The 21,687-nt window shown below is 36.5% G+C and overlaps 1 protein-coding gene across 1 annotated transcript in view; it reads right to left on the bottom strand.

Moving 5' to 3' along the window:
- LOC150077848 (tubulin epsilon chain-like) overlaps positions 1 to 21,687 on the bottom strand; it is a 97,599-nt gene that overhangs the window by 71,133 nt on the left and 4,779 nt on the right. Inside the window, exons 2-4 of the mRNA XM_090384382.1 lie at positions 14,213 to 14,295; positions 8,446 to 8,547; positions 3,000 to 3,115 (exon numbers count right to left, since the gene is read on the bottom strand). Coding sequence (XP_090240508.1) covers positions 3,000 to 3,115; positions 8,446 to 8,547; positions 14,213 to 14,295 — 301 coding nt within the window. The remainder of the gene's footprint in view (positions 1 to 2,999; positions 3,116 to 8,445; positions 8,548 to 14,212; positions 14,296 to 21,687) is intronic.

Genomic DNA, 21,687 nt, shown 5'->3' on the forward strand with positions numbered 1-21,687 from the left:
ATTAGAAGTCAGGGTAATCCCCAAAAGAGATATATCATTTTGCCTAGAAATCGGAGTGTCACTAAAGATAAGCATAGGAGTAGAAGAATCCTTTTTGCGAGATATAAGACAAGACTGAGTTTTAGAAGGGTTGAAATCAACTAAGTTGTCTTTGCCTCACTGGAGAATTACCTGAAGATCGGCATTTAAGGAATTGGCAGCAGATTTTCGAGAACTTGAAGCTGATTGAGCTGGACAAGGTTTCTCAAAATGGAAAGTTGAATGCAATGTGCTATCATCGGCAAAACTATGGATAGGATTTCCAGTCAATGGAAGAAGGTCATTGATATACAAGAGGAAAAGAGTGGGGGAAAGAACTGAACCTTGGGGGACACCAGCATTATTGGAGAAGTTATAAGACACAGAGCCATCTACCATCACCCTCAGTGAGCGATCAGAGAGAAAACTGGATAACCAATTACTAAAAACAGTTGGCAAACCATAAGATGGAAGCTTGTTTAGAAGACCTTTATGCCAAACACGATCAAAAGCTTTTGAGATGTCAAGAGCAACTACTTGTGCTTCACTGAACCTTTCCATAGAATTAGTCCATAAATGGGTAACATAAGCCAGAATATCTCCAGTGGATCGACACTGACGGAATCCATAATTGTGATCATTGATCAGACGAAAGGTTTCTAGATAGTTTAAGAGTTGGCGGTTAATTGATTTCTCCATTACTTTAGAAAGAGTAGAAGTAATTGCAATGGGACGGTAATTGGATGGGAGGGATTTGTCACCCTTTTTAGGAACTGGCTGGATATGAGCAAATTTCCAAGCAGAAGGAAAAACACCTTTGGAATAAGAAAGTGAAAAAAGGCGGCAAAGAATAGGAGTAAGTTCAGGAGCACAGGTTTTGAGAAAAAGTGGAGAAATACCATCAGGACCTGGAGCTTTTGTAGCATCAAGATTCATCAAAATCCTTCTGATATCCTTTTGACGGAAGACCACAGGAGGCATTGAATGGAGCGTGTTAGGAATGGTGGGAGGTGTTTTACCAAGGTCATTAATACATGAGCTGGAAGAAAAATGGGATGCTAGCAGGTCAGCTTTATCCTTGGCTGAAGTGACAACAGAACCATCTGGTTTGGACAGAGGTGGGAGCAGAGATGGGCAAAAGTTGTGGCCAATAGCTTTGGCAAGAGACCAGAATGCTCGGCTACCATTAGGGCAAGAAGCAAGTTTTCTACTCTTAGCCTGTTCAAACTCTAGTTTGGACTGCTTAATAACTGCTTTACAACTGTTGCGAGCTTTGGTGTAGGCAGAAAATGAAACTGAAGAATTAGAAACAAGCCAATTACGATATGCAACATTCTTCTCTTGGACAGCCTTCACACATTTATTGGAAAACCAAGGTTTAGATAAAGGACGAGATTTTAAAGTGGAGTGTGGGATAAAGGATTCCATTCCTGCAAGAATAATTTTGCTGACACGATCTGAGCAAACGTTGACATCAGAAGTTTTGAAACAGTAATCCGACCAAGGAAAAGAAGAAAAGAAGTCTCGCAGGTCATCCCATTTTGCATTCTTGTAATGCCAAACAATACGAGGTTGGGAATAGCTATGAGATAAAGGTTCCATTGGAGAAGAGACAATCACCAAGTTGTGATCTGAAGTGCCTAAAGGACCTCTCACTTCGACCTTGTACTTAGAAGGGTTGTTTGTGAGAAAAAGATCAAGCGTATTGGCTGTATGATTAGGATTGTCTGGTATTCTTGTAGGTAAATGAACAATCTGTGCTAGGTCATTAGTAATTGCAAAAGCCTCAGCATCTCGACCTGCTGGGTCGGTGTGACTAGAAAACGGAAGCCAGCTGGAGTTGTGAACGTTAAAATCACCAAGGAAAATTACCTCACTGTTAGGAAAGTTGGACTGGAGAAAAATATCTGTTTAGTATGAGCTTCAAATATCTGTTTAGTATGAACAGATATTTGAAGCAAAAATCACCCATCTTCTATCCTTCTTATATGCCCATACTATCATATGTTTGCTTCACTTATCTTTGACTGGATATTTGTTACCCCAAGATTTTTTTCTTATTTCCCCACTTTTAATATGGTCTCATTAATATCTGAAAACTCCATTTCAGAAGATTATAATTTTTGATCAATCCTTTATTTCTTATCCAGCTCTGTTTCATACTAGGTTGAAACAGACTTAAAAACTGTGGCATAAACGGAAAATAATTTTGTCTTTTAGCTAATTTCTCTTCTGCCACATATATATTTATTTATTAACTGGCCACCTAAACTTCCTGCTTTACTTATGAGTATTTCAATGTTTATTTCTGTGTCTAATCCTCCATCTTCATTAAAAACTATTCTTAGATGCCCAAAACTTGTAATTGAATGCAATTTTTGGTTATTTTAGTTTACTCTAGGTGAGATTTACTTGTAGTTTATTCCTGGCATCACATTTATTTCAAGAACCACAGCACAACCATTTGCATTGTGATTCTTGGCATTCCTCTTTCAAATAAGTATTAAGGTTTTAATGATTATTGTATTAAACTTAGTTTCATTCTCATAAAGAAATGAGCTTTTAATAAAACTTTCTGAATTATTAGATCCTGGAATAAACCACAGATAATTCTCATACTAATATTCTAAAACCAAAGTGCCAAATGTTTGATTATATCTAGTTCTAGTATCTCTCACAGTTTCCCAGCTTTTTTCTGTGAATGCAATTAATTTTCATGGCAAATTCTGTACAATTTTTATTTAATTTATCCAGAGATTCTTTAAATCTTGTAAGCTGTTATTTAACAGTACACCATCTGCATATAATAATTACCTAATATTTACATCCCCCATACTAAAATTTGTCATACATCCTTTTAATTAAACAGCGCATGGAATCAGAAATTCACACTGGATTCAGCCCACCTTGATTTTGGACCACTCAACTGTATGCAAGCTAATGGAATAAATCAGTGGGATAAAAATAAAAATAAATCATACCAGTTGTTTCCGGAGCCTGACACATCTGTAACCAACTGTTTGCTATCAAAAATTTCTCCAAGTGGTCCTTTTAATAAATTTGAAATCACACCTTCCTCCATGTCTATAAGTACTGCCTAAAAAAAAAAAATAAAATAAATTTTTTGCAAAAAATAAAAGTCCAGATGTAATTTTACAAGCATCATGATACCAGTATGAAGGCGGAAACTTTTTTTTTTTTTTTTTTTTTTCATGGAGATAAACTGAAAATATTATAGACATACAAATTACCACTTCATTATTATAAGATTTATAAAGAATAAAAGTTAATTTATTATTACAAACTGTTCTACTGTTCCAAACTGGAGTAGTGCAGCATGACATGAGAGCAAGATACTGCTATGGAAAAAGGGATGGTTAAGTGGCAGGAGACAAAAAATAGCTATTAATGGCCACTGCTCTTCACAGAGTAATGTTATTAGTGGGGTCACAAGGTTCAGTGTTGGGGTCCCTTCTGTTTTTAATATTTATTTATGATACCTATACAGGTGTTTCATGTTAATATCTAAGTGTGCTATGATATAAAGGGTGGCTAATGACAGTAATCAGCATATGCTATTACAACAAGATTGGCAGGCCAAAAAAAAGGCACTTGAGGTTTAACTTTGATAAATGCAAGGGATTATTGCTACTCAAATGCAAGGTACTGCATTTGCATAGTACTAATTCTAAAATAAGATACCATTTAGGTAGTACCAACCTCAAGGTAGCTGAGACAATGCAATGTTGAGTCTGTTTGGTGTGACATAAGCACTGGGAAAGGAAAAATGAGTAGGTGTGTGTTATAGGCCTAATGAATCTGATGAGCATAATGAGCAATTGTGCAGACAAAGAGAGTGGGCCAGTAAATCAGAATGCCTTATAATGGGGGATTTCAACTTTCCAGATATTGACTGGAACTTGTGGATTGGTCACTCGTACACTAGCAAGACTTTTTGGATTTATTGGATGACTGTTTTCTACAGCAGCATGTTCAAGAGGCAACCAGAGGGATTAATACTCTTGATCTGATTATCAGCAGTGATTATTCATGCATTAAAAATTTGCAGATAAAGGAACCACTGGACGACAGTGATCACAATGTACTGATGTGGGAATTACTTAAAGATGTAACTACCATCAAGGCTAAAGGGAAGGGCTTTTGCTTTTGTGAAGGTGACTACAGGGGTCTTAGACAATTTTTAAATTCTGTACAGTGGGATCAACTGATGATGTTATCAACACTGAATTCTGAATGGGAAGCTTTCGGGGACTTAAATTTGGAGGCTACTAGGCTTTTCATTCCAACTAAGAAATACTGTTCAAGGTTTAGGCCTAAATGGATGTCAGATAAACTAATGAGGCTCGTAGCAGAGAAGAAAAATGTATAGGATGCATATAAAGTATCAGGTGACACAGAAGCCTAAGGCAGATATAAACTAGTCTGTAATCAAGTCACAAAGGAGGTTAGGTAGGCGAAGGCAGATTACGAGAAATCCTTGGCAAAGGATGCAAAGAAAAACAGCAGAGAGTTCTTCACTTATGTAAACTCTAGAAGGAAAGGGATGAATCAGATTGGACCACTTAACATAGATGGGTTGACTATTGATGATCATGCTCAGGTAGCTGATAAACTGAATGTGTATTTTGCATCTACATTTACAAATGAGGAGTTATTCAATGAGGGGAGTGCCAGAAGTTTATCAAACTCTAATAGGGAGCTAAGTGATTTTGTAATAACTGAGAGCAAAGTGGAGGAGAAATTGTTGAAGTTAATATAAAAAGGCATCTGGGGTGGACAGGATCTATCCAATTAAAGGAAGCAGCAAAAGAAGTAAACAAACCCTTAGTCATAATTATTATGAAAGCTTCCTTGGACTCGGGGGAGGTCCCTATGGACTGGAAATGTACAAATGTATCACCAATTCACAAAGGAGATTCAAAAGGTAACAAGTAACTATAGACTTGTTAGTTTAACTTGTGTTCCAGGGAAAATAACGGAATCACTGGTTAAAGAAGCATTGCAGGATCATCTAGACAAGACTGCAGTAATAGTTAAGACACAGCATGGGTTTATTAAAGAGAGGTCTTGTCTGACCAATTTGATTGGATACTATGATGTGATCACAAAGGAACTGAATACCAAATATAATTCTGATATCATATACTTGGATTTCAGGAAAGCTTTTGATACTATTGCAATAAAAGACTGCAAAAAGGTGAGCAGTGGGCCCATAATGGAATAAGTAATTTACCAAAAAAAAAAAAAAATGTTTGCTTATACTCCTGGACAGCCATAGCAAGGAGTCCATCAAAACTTATTGGGGGGAAAAATTAAATCTATGTATAAAAGAAATAATACATGAAGAAATATTTTAAATATGCTTTCCATGTAAAGAATCAACTGAAGTGTGAACAACATCTTCACTCTGTTAACATATTGAGTTGATAGTGACAAGAGAAAAATTTCTGGAGTAATGTTCTGTTGTCATTACTTGACATTAGCTTTAAATTGGATTCTGTAATTATTCTGCTTATTTAAAATTCTCTCTCACTTTGCTATGTCATGTTTTTGATGCATTTAGTATAAAAAGTATACTACAGTATTCCTATGCTATATTCTAACATGGTTTTAGTTTAACTTTTTCATCTTAGAACTGTTATCAGATGGTGATTACCTCACTATTGCAGGAGTTACATACCAGAAAAATTCTTAAAATCTGGAAAGGATAGCTTCATTGTTTTAACAGGTGTGCCAATTTTATTTCAAATAGAAGTCACACACTTGAAAAATTACCCTATTTTATAACCTTAAAAATTGGCAAGAAATAATTCAAAGTTGTTTAATAAAATAATTCAAAAGCAGTTTGTTTTTGTATTAACTTTACAGCTAATACCTGATCTACCTTATATACAAAGGGGTATCAAAAAGTTTGTACCCTTAACTAGATAGAAATAATAGCCCCAGAAAGGTGAAACTACACAGAAACTTTAATCCTTTTCTATGTACTCTCCATGTATAATAACACATTTCTCCCATCTGGATCAGGCCGACCGGGCTAGCCGAGTGGGTAAAGTACCTGCCCGGCAACCCAAAGGTCGCGGGTTCGATTCCCGCCTCGGGCTTGGATCAAAGTACTGCAAAAACCTTGGGAGGTGCAATATGGCCACAGAAGCCGATGCGCCAATAACTACCAAATCAAAAAAAAACCATCTGGATCAGTTGTTTAATGCCTTAATCATAGAAGTCTGCACTTTCTGCCTGAAACCACAATTCCACTTTATCAATGACTTCCTGAGCTGAAACCATCCATACAATGGTTTCTTCATTTCTCAAAACAAGAAGTCCGACAGTGCTAGGTCAGGAGAATAGGGTGGGTGCTGCAGTAGGTCGAAGCTGCACTGGGCAACAAAGTTGGTGGTGGCAATGGCTGTGTGAGCCAGTACATTGTCTGACTGAAGACGGACACCTTTGGTTAACATTCCACACCTTTTCACCTTCAAAGCATCGTGTAACTTTTTCAAAAGAACTTTTTCTCCGGTAAGTGTGGAACCATAAGGTAGGTAATCTGTCAGGATAACAACTTTTCTGTCCCAAAACAGGGACTGCATCACCTTCTTTGCAGGTAGAGTGGTCTTTGCCTTTTTGGGAGGTGGCGGAGGAAGTGTGCTTCCACTGCTTTGACATGTCTTTAGTCTCCGGATCATACTGATACACCCAGCAGTCATCATTTGTCACCAACCAATCAAAAAAGTTCTCAACATCAGCATTACACAAATCCAACAGTTGGCGAGAATATTGCATTCGACATTGCTTCTGCAAAAGTGTCAGAAATTTTGGAACCCGTTGTGAGGATACTTTAGACATGTGCAGATGGTCGTGTAAAATGCTGTGGGCAGACTCATAACTAATTCCCACTGCATTTGCAATAAAATTAATTGTCACATGTCTGTCACTCAGCACCAGCTGCTCGACCTTTGCAACCGTCTCACTGTCTGTGGATGTTGGTGGCCTTCCTTCTCTCGGCTTGTCAAAGACACTTGTCTTTGACAACGGCCATACTGAAACTCCTGTTTCCACTTTTTTAGTGTCATTGGATGGACATTTCTGCCCATACACAGCTTTCATTTCTTCGTCAATTTCCTGAGCTTTTTTGTCCTGCAAATGCAGGAACTTCATCACTGTTCGATACTCCACTTTGTTAACCATAGCGTCCTCCCAAAGATTCCGGGCTCCACCTCTGGTGTATGATCACTCATGGGAATGAAATTTCATGTTAGTTATTGAATATGTAGACAACTTATATTAAAAACAGTATCTTCCTATTGATGTTTTATCTAGGTCAGGGTACGAACTTTTTGATACCCCCTCGTAAGAGGAAACTAATTTTTAGGTTTGGTATATTATTTAACAGCAGCACACAACAAATAATAAATATGATAGACTGGTGATGTAAGCCAACATATCTACAGCCCTATGAAAAACCATGGTTAATTCAATAGGTTGTTTTTGTTTAATAGGAACATAAAACTTCTGCAGCTGATGCAGGCTATCTAAGGGTTCCCCTTTGTGCTTTTCTCTGCTCCTTTTAAAATATACAAATGAAAATGTGCTAAATCAAATGAAACGAGGAGGAAAACTGGATTTGTCTACATAAATGCTATGCATTCATGTGCTGGAGACATAAATACTGCCCATGGCTTTATCTAATTCAGTACAGCATATGGTAATGACATTTCTGACTGTAGAAGGAATACTGCTAGGTGAAATTTTTCTTTACATGCAAGCTGTACTATAATATTATATATTTATGGAGAATACCATGTGAAACAAGTAATAGTTTACAAGTACTAGTTCAAACAATACAAGGACAGTCATCTAACCACGAAACTGTCACAACTTGCACAAGTGCACAATACAATTAATGATGCAACTGTGAAGACTGAGCTGGTGCAACCAAATTGCCATTACATGGCAATTTGGTTGCACCAGCTCAGTAAGATATTGATTTTCTTACTTGCAGCAGCAAGTAAGATAATCAATTACCGATAATCAATTATCTTACTCCTTGTAAGATAATTAAAATGGCAAGTGTCAACGTTAGTAAAGTCTGCATTGTAATACACAATCACTTGTATTATTGATAGATGTGATTACTAGAACTCTGAATGAAAGAATACTAAAATTCAGAAATGAAGTAATACTAAAATTCTACACTAAATGAGTGATTGGTTCATTGGAACAAATGTCTAAGTATGTAAGGTAATTTTGTATAATTTTGTAAAATTATTTGTAACAGAGAGTAATCTTTACACAAAGAAATTTTATCAAAATATACACTTTTAATTTTAGTCATAACGTTAGGGAAAAAACATTAAGTTATAAAAAGATATTTAATGGAATTTCCATAACAAAAAGTCAACTTACTCTTGCTTTCATGTTATGCCTTCCAGATTTATGTAATGCTCCCAGATTTTCGCCTGCAGAAATGTGGAAAAAACTTTCCAGTGACTCAGTACAACTTCCATCCTGAAAAGAAATTTAAAATATCTTGGTGATGCTGAAATATCTATAAGGTTTGTGTTTTAAATTAAATACAACAGGACCACACCAATCACAGGTTTATTATTCTCTACACTGATTATTTTCAGAAGTTTTCGCATTGTATCATGATTCTCACAGATCAGGAATATAATTACTCAGGTGATACTACTGCTATTGAGACTGACAGTATCAATAAAAACAAACTGCAATGCCCATGGAAATAGCTGCAAAAGTACATGTGGGTGCTATTTATTATATGAATAAATATCTTTTTTCTATTTATTTTAAAGTATAATATTATTTTATTTATTTATAAAAGACAAGTCCTATAGAAAGTTACCTTCTTAATAATGATAACAAATGACAATTGGTAATAAAAGAAAATTCAAAAGCATATTTATCAACACATAATTAGCATACACATGTTAAATAATAATATAAAATAATAAATAAAAGTAGTTATCTTACTAATACAAAAATAATATAGCAAGAATACACACAAAATACAGTATCAATTAAAAAGCATAAATTGAAAAAGTGGCATTACTTACTTTGTTTTAATATTTGTAATTTCTTACAAATAATGAAACAAATATTACAATTAAATAACCTCTGTATTCCTGGTAAAAAAAACCCAAAGGCCAATCAATATGAATAAAATATATTACTATTAAAAATAATCTTTATCATTATTCTTATTAAAATCAGTTCAATCAAACCCTTATATACCTAGGATGGGAATAAATATCAGCCAACAAGAATTTGGAAAAACAATTGAGACAAATTTACATAACAGACAACCTTTTAAAAAGTAAACTTACACAGTGAATAATAATAAACAAGTATAAAGGATTAGTTCAATAGTTCAAATGATAGCAAATATTGAATGACTTATGTTTCCTTCCTTACTTCCTTCACTGCCTCAAAATTTATACTAAGGGAGGCAGTGAAGGAAGTGAAAACCCTTAGCCATAATTATGAGAATATTCTTGAATTCAGGGGAATCCCTGCAAACTGGAAATGTGTAAATGTATCCCCAATTCACAAAGAGGATCAACGGGTAACACAAATAATTAGCTACAAACCAGCTAGTTTAACTTCCGTTCCAGGGAAAATAACGGACTCACTGGTTAAAGAAATAATGCAGACTCATCTAGACAAGACTGCAATTATACTTCAGACACAGTATGGATTTGTTAAGGGGCAATTTTGTCTGACCAATCTGATTTGATACTATAATACAATAACAAAAAAACTGGATGCAAAAAATAATTCTGATATCATATACTTGGATTTCAGGAAAGCTTTTGATACTGTTGCACATAAAAGATTGCTACACAAATTCGAGCAGTGTGGAATTAAGGGAAAGTTGCTACTATGGATAAAGGGATGATTGAGTGGGAGAAGACAAAAAGTAGTAATGGACATGGCTCTTCGTGGACTAATCTTATTAGTGATGCCCCCAGGGTTTGGTGTTGGGCCCATTGTTGTTTTCTGTATTTACTAATGATATTGATGAAGGCATATCAGAGGTTGGCAGGACTGTTAATGACACTAATGACATTATGCTACTGCAACAGGATCTAGAAAAGTTGAGCAGATGGGCTGAGATGTGGAAACTGAAGTTTAACATTGACAAATGTAAAGTACTGCATATGGGTAGCAGAAACACCAGAGTAACGTATCAACTGTGTGGTACTACACTCAGGGTGGTAGAGAATGAAAAAGACCTGTGGGTAACTGTGCAGTCAGATATGAAGTTTTCTGAGTAGTGCAGACAGTCTGAAGAGTAGCTCATGGTGTCTTGTCAATGATATACAGGAATTTTCCTAGCAGGGATAAGGAGACGATTATACCATTGTATAAGGAAATGGTCAGGCCACACACTGAGAACTGCATACAGGTCTGGAGGCTTCATTTTAGGAAGGTTGTAGAGCTGCTGGAACAAGTACAGAGACGGGGCAACGAGATTAGTGAGGGGAAAAACGGGGTGCTTGTAACAAAAAAGGCTACAGTTTTGCAAATTGCAGTGTCTGGAGACTAGGCACCTATGAGGTGATCTGATTGAGGTGTTTAAAGCTCTGAATGGGTTGAGCAAAATCAATGCTGATGGGATTCTTCCTCTTATTCAGATCACACACACATGAGAGAAGAAAAATTCAAGTTGAGGAAGGATGGTTGCAGAATAAATGTGTGGAATTTTGCCTTTAGCCAGCAAGTAGTTGATTTCTGGAACAAACTAACTTTGTTGTTGTGGAAATTGATAGCTTAAATAAATTCAAGGAAAGAACTAGACAAACTATTGGAGGGAATGGATAGGAGAAATGGGAAGTGTTTTTCTTTTTTTTCGCTGATGCTGTATAAGCTTGCTTTCTTTCATCATATGCCACTGCTAATGCAAATTATAATTATTACTTAGATATGACTACCTTGTAGAACATGAACTTAACAAATTTTCTCGCAAGCCTTTAGCCTGTTAGGCATACAAAACTCAGGTGTATGGGAATCATTTAATCATTTTCAATGGAAAGTACTTGAATTTTTAAGTGAGGGATTTCTTGATTTCAGATTTTTTTAGAATTCTGGAGGTACATTTGATATTCAAGTATTTGTATGCAGTTCATAATTGAAGTTAAATATAATCCCATTATATGAGAAAAAAAATTATTGCGAATGATTTGTATAACAAAGAACTATTGTTGTTGTTATTTGGTTTTTAGGGGCATTAGCAACTAAGGCCATATTGCTCCGACCTTTCCACATACTCCATATTTGGTGGTCACGGGCTCGAACACCGGTCTAATCAAGAAGCATGTGCTACGCACTGCTGCTCCTGCCCACCTGACTATGGAGGCACCCCACAAAGAACTATTCATAGTAGACATACAATGTAATTAGACTGGAGATATATATATAGCACCAATTTAAAATTAATAGTTTATTTCTTTATAGCAGCAGCAAAAAAAAAAAAAAAAAAAAAAAAAGAAAAAAAAAAACACAATTAAAGTATTTATTTATTATTAGCATTTATTTAATACAATATTTTATTTAATATAATACTAACGGGTTTTGCCCCCTGCTCTCAAACCCCATCACGCTTTTCTACGTAAAATGTAGGTATGACGGGGTAAGTCAAATCTTTTCTACGTAAAAGACACCTATCGAAACGCACTGATCAATATCTAATCAGGAATGACCTATGTAATTATTTACCTGTACATTTGTAGTGACATAATTGTCCCACCCACTTGTACCACATGACCTGCATTCCTCTTTTCCCATTGGCTATACCACCATGTGGCATTCTCAAGGTCGAATAAATATCACTATGTAATTATTTACCTGCATTTATATAGGTCACTTAGGAAAAGGCCTTTTGCTTCACTTTCCATAATGCATGAGGAATATTGTTGCATCCAAAAGAGCAGGACTAAAATATTTACAAACTATACAAATATAACAAACTATATCAGGTCCCTTCATCAGCTAATATTACAATGGAACATCAAATGATGCCGGGCATGGTCATGTATTAGACAGTGAAGCACATGCACGAGATTGGTGAACGTTATGGAGGCAGTTGTCTTTCAATGGAAGACAACAATGTAATTATTTACCTGCACATTTGTAGTGACATAATTGCCCTGCCATCTTCTCCCACTAGCCTGAATAAATATCACTAGGAGGAAAATTTTTTTTAATGTATAGAGATATATTTTTTTATGAAAACTCCAAGCACGAGAGGTATTACAATCTATAGTACTTAGTACAGTGCAGTGTGAGGTGTTTCCGTAGCCAGGTGGGCAGGAGCAGCAGTGCATAGCACATGCTTCTTGATTAGACCAGGGTTCGAGCCCGTGACCACCAAATACGGAGGATGCGGAAAGGTCAGGAAATGACCACCGCATAGCCCCGGAGCAATATGGCCTTAGTTGCTAATGCTCCTAAAAAAACCAAATAACAACAACAGTGCAGTGCATGGGTTGAGCATTGAGAAGATGAAAGAAGATACTTGTTGACATAAGATGAATTTCACAGATTGTAATTTTTATGAAATACATATGAAGGGAGGTTGTTCCAGAAAACTTATGGTTTCTGGAACAAAACTATGGATAGAATTTCCAGTCAATGGAATAAGGTCATTATTTATAATAAAGAGGAAAAGAGTGAGAGAAAGAACTGAAACTTGGGGAACACCTGAGTTAGTGGAGAAGTTAGAAAACAAGAGCTATCTACCATCACTCACAGTAAGTGGTTAGAGAGGAAACTCGATATCCAGTTTCAAAAAAAAAAAAAAAAAATTGAACACAAGTGCATATGTTTTTTTTTTATATGTACAAATACAGCCTTTAAAGCAAGTGGAATCCTTCAGCGAATAATTAGGACAATTGAGATGTGCAGTTGTTGAATCAACTGATAATTGGGATTCCGTCAGAAAAAGTACAAAATAATCAAGAAAGTGTTTTGAGAGGTTCAGATCTTTTTATTGATAAGTTTGTTCTACTAGTTTCCCAATTCATGATGTATTCAGTAGTAAGTAAAAAAGGTGGGGGGGGGATGTGCTGCACGAAGTAATGAAATTTTTAGATATGGTGTACACACACAGCAAGAATTACTCAGCTCCTTGACATAACGTGGCCTCAACAATGACCCAACACACACACAGTACTCAGACTTCCTCCTTTCACTATCTGGCAGAGTAGAGGTAGCAAGATTATACACTAGCTGATCTGGAAGCCTCCTAGAGAGTTATCAATAGGTTTGGTCCGATGTACTAACTAGCGGCCGGCCTGCGAACACCGTTTTAGAGCTGTACCCTTGAAATGTAAGGAAGATTGAATCTTGCCAAAATGTTCATCATAACCTCAAAAGTCATCAGTCATACTGCATGATGGAAGAGATGGGGAAGGGTTGACCGGAACTTAGCTCTGGAGACTAAACATGGATTCCACCACTTCAAGCCTCCAATAAGCAAAGTGGTGGTATTGCACCGGTTGATGAGAGTCATCTACCACCTAGTATTGCCTGGTAACACAGAGGGGCGGCATTCCTCCATGTGGTGTGGGCACCACACCTCGACCCCTGCTTATGTTGGTTCATACCTGGGTGGTCACCCACAGTGTGCTTGTGCATGGGGGTTATACCCAGGATTACTAACAGTCCCACCATCGTGAAGGTGCAAGCAGAGGATTTGGCTGTCACAGACTTCACCGAAATTGGGTCCACTTGACTTGAATGTCATCCGATTATCAGTTCCATCAGCGTTTTAGACTCCCAGGTAGCAAGTACAGCTTGTCTGGCATATCTGAGAGAATGTCTGTGACAACCCCAAGGACATAAATTACATTTGTGTTTTCTATACTCTTGAAATTATATCATTACAGAATTCTAAAAAGTACGTAAATTAATTCTTTAATGAATAATGCATATATAAAGTTTTTTATAATATATATAAATTGGCAATGATAATACTTTTTCCTGATGTGGAGTACCGATTTATATTACTTCAACCACAACAATGTATATTGCTTATTGTATTTTTCATATTTACACCTTTTAACTAATTAGATTATGTAGGATACTACAAACATTCTATATTAATATATAAGATGTGAATATAAAATGGGAGTAAGTCCAAGGATTTACTTACGGCATTTTGTTTAACACATGCGTTATGCTCTCTGAGTACAAGGTCCCAAAACCTACATCCAATTTGATTACCACATTGTCCAACTATCACAAAAGAAAAACAAGTATTAGTATTAGCAACATCATGCACCTAAAAAAAAAAAAAAAACACTTTTGGCTAGGATAGTGGTAGGAGACAAAGAGTCTTCCATATATAATATTGTAAATAAATGACCATTGCTTTTCAGAGCCTAATGTCATGAGTGGTGTACCACAGGAATTGGTGTTGGATCCTTATTGTTTTATTATTTATTTATTTTTTTAATGAAACCCCCAAACACAAAAAAGTATCAGAACCTGCAGTACCAAGCATGGTTTGAAGGAAATAGGAAAGGAGGACATGACAGAAACTTTGCTCTGGGACTAAACATGGGTTTCACCATTTCAAGCCTCCAATAAGCAGTGAAGTATTTCACCCGATGATGAGCATCATCTACCACCTAGTGTTAGTATTAGTAAGTAATATTATATTACTATTTTATTAAAGTATTATATTATTAGTGTTATGTTATATCAGTAGTGATAATGGTTAGTATTAGTACTAGTAGTACAGTGAATAGGTTGAAGGAGATGGGTGTGGGAGGGAATGTCGGAAACCTTTCTCTGAAGGCTAAACATATTTCACCACTTCAAGCCTCCAATAAGCAAAGTGGTGGGATTGCACCAGTTCATAAGAGTCGTCTACCACCTAGCATAAACTAGTTAGTATTAGCTAGTAAGTAGTAGTATTATATTATAGTACTGTATTATTAGTGTTATTTGATTTTAGTATCAGTAGCAGTAGTACTAGGTGTTATATGCTCTACAGCTACATTTCTGTTTTAGATATGAAAAGTGCTTAATTTCTAAGCATGCTTATTTTTCGATAAAATTGTACAATATTGTGTTTGTTTTTTTTTTGGTTTTTTTTTTTTTTTAGGAGCATTAGCAACTAAGGCCATATTGCTCTGGAATATGCGGTGGTCATTCTCTGACCTTTCCGCATCCTCCGTATTTGGTGGTGACGGGCTCGAACCCCGGTCTAATCAAGAAGCGTGTGCTACGCACTGCTGCTCCTTCCCACCTGGCTACGGAGACGCCACAATATTGTGTAAATGTCAGAAAAAAAATATGAAAGTCACTCTCCTAGAGTAGCTAACCACACCGAAGAAGTAAAAAAAAAAAAAAAAAAACATGAAAGAATAGCCTTATTGTCAAAAGATGATCCTCTTGCAACACCCTCAAATTGGCTTCGTTTAAGATGGACCAGTAAATAGTTAATTATAGCATCAGATTCAAAATTGTCTTTAAAGCAGCTTGATCTCATAGCAGCTAAAAATATATCCATGCAACATACAGAAAGAGTAATAAACCTGCATAACAATGACACCTTATGAAAATCCTTTCTTTATTAGTAGTAGAACGGTGAGAGGAAACGTCTTTAGGCAATAAACAGAAATTCAGTAGTGCACGAGTTAGGAATTATTACTAGAAAATTGCCATCACGAGCACGTAATGTTTCTAGACTTAGGAGAAATGATGATCTCCCAAATTATAAAATTAGTCTATAATAACTTTACCTCATGTGCATGCACATGTGTACAGCATTAGTAGAGACATAAGATGCAAGAAAGCAAGCTTATATAGCATAAGCCAAAAAAAAAAAAAAACTTCCCATTTCGCCCATCCATTAACTCCAAACGTTTGTCTAGTTCTGCCTTGAATTTATTTAAGCTGTCAAATTCTATGAGAGATGGAAGATTGTTCCAGCAATCAACCACCTGCTGGCTAAAGGCAAACTTCTGCACATCTATTTTACAACTGTCTTTGCGCAATTTAAATTTATGTCCCCTCAGGTGACTAATCTGGGCAAGGGGAAGAATCCCATCAGCATTGAACTTGCTCAAACCATTCAGATCTTTTACACCTCAATCAGATCACCCCGCAGATACCTTGTCTCCAGCCACTACAATTTGAAGAACTTAAGCCTTTCTTCATAAGAGCAACCCTTTGTTCCATTCACTAATCTCATTGCACTTCTCTGTACTCGTTCAAGCAGCTCTACATCCTTTCTAAAGTGAGGCTGCCAGACTGTATACAGTACTCAAGGTGTGGCCTGACCATTGCCTTATACAAGGGGATAATCACCTTATCTCTGCTAGAAAAATTCCTGTATGTTATTGACAAGACACCATGAGCTACTCTTGCAGACTGTCTGCACTGCTTAGAGAACTTCATATCAGACTGCACAATTACCCCCAAGTCTTTTTCATTCTCCACCTCCCTGAGTGTAGTACCACACAGTTGGTACGTTACTCTTGGGTTACTGCTACCCATATGCAGTACTTTACATTTTCAATGTTAAACTTCAGTTGCCACCTCTCAGCCCATCTGCTCAACTTTTCTTGTTAATGGTGAGCTACTGATCCTGTTGCAGTAGCTCACCATTAACAACCGTGCCAACCTGCATATTGTCCACACACTTGGACATTAAGCCTGATATACCTTCTTCAATATCATTGATAAATACAGAAAACAACAATGAGCCCAACACAGACCTCTGGGGGCATCACTAATAAGATTAGTCCATGAAGAGCAGTGTCCATTGATTCCCACTCTCTGCCTTCTCCTACTCAACCATCCCTTTATCCATAGCAGCAACTTACCCTTAATGCTATACTGCTCCAACCTGTACAGCAGTTTTCCATGTGAACAGTATCAAATGCTTTCCTGCAATCCAAGTACGTGTATATGATATCAAAATTATTTTTTGCATCTAGTTCCTTTGTGACCACATCACAGTATCCAATCAAATTGGTCAGACAAGACTTCCCCTTAACAAACCCATGCTGTCTGAACTATAACTGCAGTCTTGTCTAGATCTTGCAGTGCCTCTTTAACCAGTGCCTCCATTAATTTCCCCAGATCAGAAGTTAAACTAACAGGTCTGTAATTACTCGTGTCACCCTTTGATCCTCCTTTGTGAATTGGTGTCACATTTGCACTCCCAGTACATGGGGATCTCCCTTGATTCTAAAGAAGCTCTTATCATTATGGCTATGGGTTTGCTTACTTCCGCTGCTGCCTCCTTTAATATAACTGGATAGATCCCATCCACCTCGGGTGCCTTTCTTATATTTAACTTCAACAATTTTTCCTCCACTTTGTTCTCAGTTATTACAAAATCATTTAGCTCCCTGCCTGAGTTTGATAAACTTCTGGCATTCCCCTCCTGAATAACTCCACATGTGTGAATGTGGATGCAAAAACACTCATTCAGTTTGTCAGCTACCTGAGCACATCTTCAACAGTAGACCCATCGACATCAAGTGAACCAATCTGATTCATCCCCTTCTAGAGCAGTGGTCGCCGACCAAAATTCTATTGCGGCACTGATGGTCCGCAATAGAATTTTGGTGGTCCACAGAAAATTACATTATTTCGAATTCATTATATTCTGATTCTACTTTTTTGCAATTTTCGCCTTATTACGTTGCATGTTTATAAAAGGCCCAGTGCAATATCCGGTATTAGTGATGCTTTTATTGTAAAAAAATATAGAAAGCTATTTCTATTGTTGGGCTTATTCAAGAAGCAAATTTTCGTCAACACTATACTGGTGTTTATTCAATACAGTACTCTTCTTAGGTAAGTGACCAGTTATATTTTTATTTTAACTGTGCACAGTGTGATATTTAATGGCATCAAAGAGCTTGAGTTTGATAACCATCTTATTTCTTGTTTGGTTTTAGATTCAAATAAAATAACCCCAATGAGTGAGAAAAAGCAAACAAGCATTTGCGCTCTTAGGTAATAACATCGCATTGTCATGAGTTGGTTAATGAATCAGAGCCTCCACAAGGCATCATCAGGAAGGACATTAGAACTGGAGGCGGAGAGAAGAAAAAGTTCAAAGTTTCAAGAAAATATGATGTCGACTACTTGAAGTTTAGATTTATTCAAGAACCTGGAAGTGAACTGGATCCATGGCCGCTTTGTATTATATGTTCTGAGAGTTTATCCAATGATTCCATGAAACCTTCGAAACTCGGCAGGCACTTGCAGCCAAAACACCCAGATTTAGCTAAAAAGCCAGTTGAATACTTCCAAAGGATGCGTGAAAATTTGCAAAAGCAAAAAAGTTCATTAACAACAATGATTGTTGAAGATAAGTCCTTAGTAAAATCTTCTTATTTGATAGCACTTCAAATCACGAGATGTAAAAAGCCGTATACGATTGGAGAAGAATTAATTAAGCCTTGCTTGTTACATGCCTGTGAAGAGGTTTTGGGGAAACAGGCTGTCCAGAAACTGAAAGGAATTCCTATGTCTACTAACACTGAAGCACAGAATTGAAGACATGGCCGAAGATATTGAAAATCAAGTGATTGCACTTGTGAAAAATTCTATGTTTTATTCAATTCAACTTGACGAATCAACAGACATAACTAACAAGGCAGTTCTTTGTTTTGTGAGGTTTGATTGCCAAGGAGAATTAAAGGAAGAACTCCTCTGTTTGCTAATCTTGTCGGGTAGAACAAGAGGCTCTGAAATTTTCAATGCACTTAATGGTTATTTCCTGAAACACAGTTAGTATTGAATGGAAGAAATGTGTTGGGATATGCACAGATGGTGCCGCAAACATGACTGGACATCGTTCAGGAGTTGTTGCAAAAGTGAAAGACGGACACCCAGACATATTGTTTACTCATTGTATTATACATCGTGAGAAACTTGTGGTGAAAAGATTATCTCCAGAACTGCACGAAGTACTCTCTGATGTAATTAAAATTGTAAACGAAATTCGCCACAAAGCACTCAATTCTCGAATATTTGAGGCACTTTGTGAAGAAATGGGCTCTCAGCATACTAATGTTCTTCTTCACAATGAGGTGAGATGGCTGTCGAGGGGGCAAAGTGCTAACCCGGTTGTTCCACCTGCACCAAGAAGTCGAGTTATTCTTCCAGTAGCAAAATAATTCGAGGCTCCGTGATCTCTTGTCCAACAATGATTGGCTAGCCAAGCTTGCATACCTAGCAGATATTTTTTCTCTGTTAAACGAGCTGAACAAGTCCTTGCAAGGACAGCTTAAGGACGTATTCACACTGCAAGGCAAAATGAATGTATTTCAAAGGAAGATATTGCTGTGGCAAACGGTTGGCTGAAGAAGATCTGGAAATGTTCCCAAATTTTGATGATTATATGAAACAGGAGGATGTCAACCGACAGGTAATAACTCTTGTTCGATTGCACTTACAGTCGCTCACCGACTCTTTTGGTCGTTATTACCCAAAGGAAGAGGACCCCAGACACGAAAATACGTGGATAATAGATCCATTTTCAACGAAAATCGAGGATAGTAATTTGAACATGAAAGAAAAAGAAAGCCTAATCAATCTATCATTCAACGACAGTCTCAAAGGTGAATTCCACTCATCCCTAACAAGATCTCATTTTTGGCTTTCTGTAAAAAGTGAGTACCGAGTGCTAAGTGAAAATGCCATCAAAATTTTAATTCCATTCGCAACTACATATATGTGTAAAAAGACATTTTCATCAGTTACGGCAATTAAAAACAAGTACTGCTGTCGGCTAGAAATACAAACGGCTCTCCGTGTTGCAGTAACGTCATTGGAGCCAGGAATCCAACAGCTTATTTCAAACAACCAGCAACAAATGTCACACTGATTATTTTGCTATAATTAATCCTTTATACACCTCTATGTCAAGGTGCACTGATATTTGATAATATTAATTGTTTCCGTTAATTCTTTTTTAATAAAATGAAATTTAAAAATTTTTTTTGCATTTTTCATAATGAATATATCTGCGTTTATTTATTATACTTTTTTTATCATTATAAGGCCATTATATTACTAATTATATTAACATTAATGATATCCAATTTTTTGCAAATAACTTGGAGTACAAAAACAAGTGTAAGTACCATTTCATATTTAGAATGTTACTTTTATGGAAAAAATCAGCGTAGTGGTCTGCGGGATTCAAAATTTTGAGTTTAGCAGTCCGTGAGGTCTGAAAGGTTGGCGACCGCTGTTCTAGAGTACACATAAGTAAAGAACTCTTTGCATCCTTTTCCAAAGCTTTCTCATAATCTGCCTTCATCTGCCTAACCTCCTTTGTGACTTGATTACACACCAGCTTATATCTACCGTAGGTTTCTGTGCCACTTGATAATTTCTATGCATCCCATGCATTTTTCTTCTCTGCCACAAGTCTCATTATTTCACCTGATATCCATTTAGGTCTAAACCTTGAACAATATTTCTTAGTTGGCATGAAAAGCCTTGTAGCTTCCAAGATTAAATTCTTGAGCTTCCCATTCAAGATATAGTTTGATATTCATGTGAAGACGGGCAAGGAATGTGCGATGTTATATACCTTTTAATGCATACTTATATTAATACTTATTAGTTGGAACAATGTGAAACTAGAATGCTGAAGGCTAGAGATGCACCAACCTGTCCCTAATATTTATCTAACAGGGAAGAGAAATAGAACCAAAAACTAGTCTCTTTATTGAGTCAGAGGGCTTGATCAAATTTCCAGGAAAAAAAAAAAATTTATATTTCATAGTTCCGATTTTATGTTCAGAATTAAAGGGGAGGAATATTCCGGAAACTAAACTTGTAGGAAAACGGTTAGCGTGCTTGTAGTGCAATCAGCATGAAGTGTCTGAGTCCACAGGCCACCACTAAAGAGTTTCAATGTTGCATATATGTGGCTTTCTGGTATATAAATAGAAAAATTTGATGATACTACAAAGGAATGGTTAATGCCACTAATTAGATTATGCTAGTTCAAGATTTTGTACACTAAGCAAATCAGCTGAACAATAGCAAGTGAGCTTTAACATCGATAAATGCAAGGTACTGCATTTGGGTAGCAGTAATTCTAGAATAACATATTTGTTCAGCACCTAACTCGTGGTAGTTGATGAAGAAAAAAAAAGGATTGTACAGTCTGAGATAAAATTTCTGAGCAATGCTGCTAAAGGGGCTCACATCTGGTGAGTATGGGCTGGACACACCCAGGGTCCTGAGCTGGATATCATCATTCTTCTCTTTCTTGGTGATTCCCTTCTTTCTCTCTCTCTCTAGGCTTCCTTGCACCATATAGCTAATAATAATAAAGGTCTGCTAGAGCTGGGGTTCTGTCAGTGATACACAGGAATTTTGCCAGCAGGAACAAACAAGTGATTTTTTTTCAGAAATAACACATGAAGGGTGGTCAAAAAGTTCCAAGAACAAGACATACAAACCGTATTAATAAATTATAGAAAAAGTGATTTTGATAAACATGACATGGAAAAGAATTGTATGATAAATGTCTTGACAGAATTGTCTTGTATGAAATAAATTGTATGATAAAATGTCTTATGCAGTCTAAAATTTTATGTTGGTAGGTGGAAGAATGAATATTCAGCAAATTGAGCA

The sequence above is a fragment of the Mastigoproctus giganteus genome, chromosome 11, assembly GCF_048544385.1.
Source record: "Mastigoproctus giganteus isolate SK-2022 chromosome 11, ASM4854438v1, whole genome shotgun sequence".
Taxonomy (NCBI): domain Eukaryota; kingdom Metazoa; phylum Arthropoda; class Arachnida; order Uropygi; family Thelyphonidae; genus Mastigoproctus; species Mastigoproctus giganteus.